Here is a 4,889-nt window from a genome sequence, read left to right as displayed (position 1 = left end):
ACTCTGGCCAAGCTCCAGGTGGATTTTATCTTTGGCCCCAAGACTCCACGTAGCGCATGGAGACCCTGTCTCTAGAAGCAGGGGAGCTATCTCCGCAACTGACCTCAAGATCGACGTGGAAAGACGTGGAGAGCTTAACATTTGTCCATTGTCCATTTTGTGTGTATGTGTTGTGTGTGTGTGCATGTGAGTGTGTGTGTGTGTGTGTGTGTGTGTGTGTGTGTGTGTGTGTGTGTGTGTGTGTGTGTGTGTGTGTGTGTGTGTGTGTGTGTGCATACAACGATAAATTAATTTCCTAGAACCTCATTAATCTGCCCGTGATTAGAACATGATGGTGACCTTCTATATATATATATATATATATATATATATATATATATATATATATATATATATATATATACTAGTATACATGGCCCGTCCGTCGTGCGAGCAGGATACTGTTGTGTAAAGATATGTCTGTGACACGTCATGTGCAATCTTTGTTGCGAGGTCCCGGATATGCTAAATGAATTCGAATCTTGCTCTTCGCGCTTGTTTCGATCGAAATCGACACACTCCCCCTGTAGCACTTGCTGCAGAAAACGTGTAGGTTGGATTCGGTGCAAATGCAATCAGAATTTGGAGAGAAACGAAAGCGATCGAAGCTTTGCGAAGGACGACGATGCATACGATCTACACGGGACTGGTGCGGGCGTGTGTTCGAATGAACTGCAATGTGTAGCGTTTGCGTCGTCGAGAAATTTTAAGCGTGGGTCGACCTCTCGAGAGGGGACCCAGTGGATTATTTTTTTATTTTTTTACGAAAACCTTTATCTATGCGTGCCGAGTGTGCGCGCCGATTTCGGTTGAGAACGGACAAAAGACGTGGCTGCTAAACGCGAACACACACACACACACACACACACACACACACACACACACACACACACACACACACACACACACACACACACACACACACACAGACAATTTGAGCTTTATATAGTAGATTTATTATTTGAAGTCTGTGATTATATACCATACATCCTCGCTAACACTGACACTGTTTGTATACATTGTTAAAGTATTTGTCTAATACTGTGGAACGCAACAAACGTCTATGTAGACACCAACAAGCCATGAGAGAACATATACAACCTCCGCTATTTTAGCCACAACATGCAGTAGAGCTATATATGCACTTTAGAGTCATTTGTCTAATGGGACGCAACAAACGATCTGGATATATGCCATGGCTATTACTGAGGCAGACTTGCTAACTCCTAGAATTTTAAGCTTGCGAATTTATGGGGTCGTGTCATTGAGTGCTGTCAACGTATATCAGGCGAATTGTCTTGAAAGGTTGTTCACTGCCGATTATAGAAATCATGCAGCTAGTCTTGCTGTGGTATGCAGGGTGTGCGATATCTTCTGCTTTTCTATCATCTTGACGCCAGAGCATGTGCCCGCCTGAGACAAAAGTAAAGCCAAATGTTACCAGAAACATAGGGACCATTGAGCCGCTCAATCACAAAGCTCAAGGCGTGGGATTGAAATGTCAGACATACTAAACCCTGCAAAAACTCTGGAAAGGTGTTAGAAAATGTGCGCAAGAACCGCAATTAATGTATTGTATTATTATTATAATGCACTAGGCTTTACTGCTCGTAACAGTGCATCACTATAAGTGTCTCCTTCATGGCAAGTAACGCGTGCATGCTTCTTCTGAACAGCTACATATCTAGATGCTCTCTAAAGATTCAAGTTGCGAAATAACTTGGCCAAACGATAGTCGGTCTGATGGTCTGGGTGACCAACATCTTTTCATAATTGTGGCTAACGGCTGTGGACAATCTCGAGAAATTGCAGGTCTTTCATTTGCGACTACTGCATCGCTAACTTGATAATCAAATCTGTATTGACCGAATGGAAGCTGTCTTGTCCAGATTTCCCACAACACAATCCCAAAACTGCAAACCAAAATACAAATATTACCGTTATACATGCGTATGGTTTGTATTATATTACCTGTAAACGTCTACTGCAGTATCATATGATTCCCGAAGAGTCAATTCGGGAGCTGCCCATCTTGCAGTTCCAATACCTGAGAAAGACAGACCATCTCGTTTGGGAAGTAGGGAAATATGTAATTGATCTGAACCACATCTGCGTCTAAACTGCGGTTTATCGTTTCTTGTGATGTTAACATCTCTACCTAAACCGAAATCAGCCACTTTAACAGTCCAGTCTTTGCTTACCACAAGATTATCGCTTTTCAGGTCTCGATGTATTCGAGGCGGTTCCAATGTGTGAAGAAAATGCATACCTCTTGCTGAATCCACGGCAAATGATAGCTTACGCTCATAATCGATATCAATCGATAAATCATATAGTACATTTTTTAGAGATCCTCGCTCCATATATTCCATGACAAGAAAAGGAACGTCTCCTGGTTGAGACTTTCCTGCACCAATGAAGAGAACGATATTCTTGTGTCTGACAGTTCTCATAAACATTATCTCCGTTTCAAAGTCTTCTAAAGACTTGGGAAGACCAACAGCCACCATTTTCTTAACTGCAACAGTGATATCTCTGTAGGAACCTTTGTAAACAGATCCAGATGCACCGCGTCCAATTAGTTGTTCTGACGTCACTTCATTCTCATCTATTTGCCATACGTCAGTTAACGCGTCTACTTCTCTGCGCAGGGCACGTTCTCCCATCTTCTTTCTTCTAAGGAGGCAGAGATAAGCTGTTACGCCTGCGGAAGCAATGGTAACAAATAGGATGATTCCTGCTCCTATGAGAAAGTATGTAGGATATTGGCAAGTAGAACCTGTGAAACCGACGTAACATTGACAAGAGGGTTGCAGACGTCCGTCGTGGAAATATGGTACACACTTGCCGTGTTTGCAAGAATTGACATCGCACACAGTGCAGTCTGATATTTTTCGAGCTCCAATATTAACTGTCGTGAGTCCCATTGGACACTGAGCACAATTTGGATCAAAGAAACTTGTCTCTCTGTAATATCCTTGTTTGCAAAAATCACAAGGTCGGTCAGAAATATTAGAGGACGAAAATCCTGCTGGACATCTGACTTGTAAATAGTTGATGTGACCTTCGGTCGTGTCAAACATGACCAGAAATCCTTTCCAATAGATGGATTTTGGTAACATTCCATATATCTTGTTGACTGAATTGTCGTTGAATCGATTAGGTGCAATGAGGTACCACGTTTTGACATGTATAATGAACATCCATGTTTCAAGTCCGTTCTGTTTGTTACTGTGAACTGCATTTGAGTACATGTCAACAGTGATAAATAGTTGACCTGGTGTTGAGGCGGCAGAATATTCGCATATAAAAGCGTTTGAGAGATTGGGTCCTCTGTTGTTTGCTATCATTTCTGACCATCTTTCTGCGCTAACAGTAAACACCCAGAGATCACTTAGACATGCTCCAGCAGCATCTTTTCCACCAAACACATACATTTTGGACTGCATCATGACAGCTGCATGATCAAACCGTGCGGTAGGTCGAACAGAATAAGCTATGTCTCCGGTGACTTGTCTCCACTGCAACTTTGGTTGCAGGTGCATTATCCATATTGCATTGAAAGCAGCAACATTTGAATCCTTACTAGTATTTTTTCCACCAAAAACGATAGCTGTAGTTTTGTTGACTGCAACAAATGACATAGAGTAGCGAACGTTTATTGAAAAATTGGATGTCAATAATTTCAATTTATTGTCCGTAGCATTGTACATCCACACCTCTATGAATTTGTGTATGAATTTGTTGGCTAGTGTAATAAAACAGCAGCTACCGATCCAAACGCTATATTCAAGTCCGTAATGCTTTTCACCTTTATACAGAATAGAATTGGAAACTGGTTTCTTCCACCACTTCATTCTTGTTAGATCTAAATTCCACATAACTGCATTCCATAGACCTTGGTCAATTTTATTTATGAGTAGTGGCGCGAATGTGAAATGGTTGCTCTTGAGTTCATAACTTGATACTTCGAAGACTAAAGGTGTAAGGTCAGGACGGTACAATCTTTTCCATGTCCAAAATTTACGTTCGTAGATGAATTTCCAAACTCTTGTACTTCTAGTAAGTATAGCCCGTGTAAAAACTATGATTGTATTTTGATTTTCAACAACGGTAGACACTACATCATACCGTTTACCAGGAATGTCACCTACAACGCTTTCAATAATATATTTATTACATTTCAAATTGAAATTCAGTACTTTCTTATCGAAAAGGTTGAAAACGATGAAACTTCTGTTCATTGCAACAGCACAGCCAAATTGGTCTGATAGTGAAGCGACGTGAAATGATTGCAGGTTATAGGGAATTGCAGTGACATTTTTCCACGTCTCATTTTCAAACTTCCACAACGTTTGGATAGCCGGATCATACAGAACGATGGTACTTGAATAGGAGAAAGCTAAAATCTTGCCACGAGAACGTGGCTTTTTTTGACTGTTATATTCAATATGAATCCACTTGTACCTTTCAGTGCCTTTTTCATTTTCACACCGCACGTGGTACATAGAACTTCGAAAGTTGGAGGAATGTAGTAAGACGTAAGCAGACTGATTGCAATGGCAATTAGTTTGTGCCTGAACAACGGCAACCGCGGCCACCTTTATGACCTGTATGTCAGTGGCTTCAAGATCAAACCAGAAAGGAGGACGGTCTTCTACGTCTACTTCTGTTTTTTGCCAGGTGAGCATGATTGTGTCAAATATCCACGCTTTCCCTAACTTAAATTCGCTTGCATATTTAAGCTCACTGGCTTCCAAAGCAAAAATTTTGGCGCAAAATTTAACCATAAGCAGAGATAAGCCTATTGGAGGGAAATCGCCATTATCCACGATTTGCCACGAGTTCGT

The 4,889-nt window shown here is 41.2% G+C and overlaps 1 protein-coding gene across 1 annotated transcript; it reads right to left on the bottom strand.

The window, feature by feature from the left end:
- Positions 1-1,619: 1,619 nt before the first annotated feature.
- Positions 1,620-2,475, bottom strand: LOC134194301 (probable serine/threonine-protein kinase drkC). Its single transcript, XM_062663230.1, has 2 exons — positions 2,011-2,475; positions 1,620-1,952 (listed from the first exon to the last, which is right to left on the bottom strand). The coding sequence occupies exons 1-2, from the start codon at positions 2,409-2,411 to the stop codon at positions 1,724-1,726; spliced, it is 630 nt and encodes a 209-aa protein (XP_062519214.1). The 5' UTR covers positions 2,412-2,475; the 3' UTR covers positions 1,620-1,723.
- Between the last annotated feature and the right edge of the window lie 2,414 nt (positions 2,476-4,889).

This window comes from Corticium candelabrum, chromosome 18 (assembly GCF_963422355.1).
Source record: "Corticium candelabrum chromosome 18, ooCorCand1.1, whole genome shotgun sequence".
NCBI classification, from domain to species: domain Eukaryota; kingdom Metazoa; phylum Porifera; class Homoscleromorpha; order Homosclerophorida; family Plakinidae; genus Corticium; species Corticium candelabrum.
This window is presented reverse-complemented; position numbering and strand designations above follow the sequence as displayed.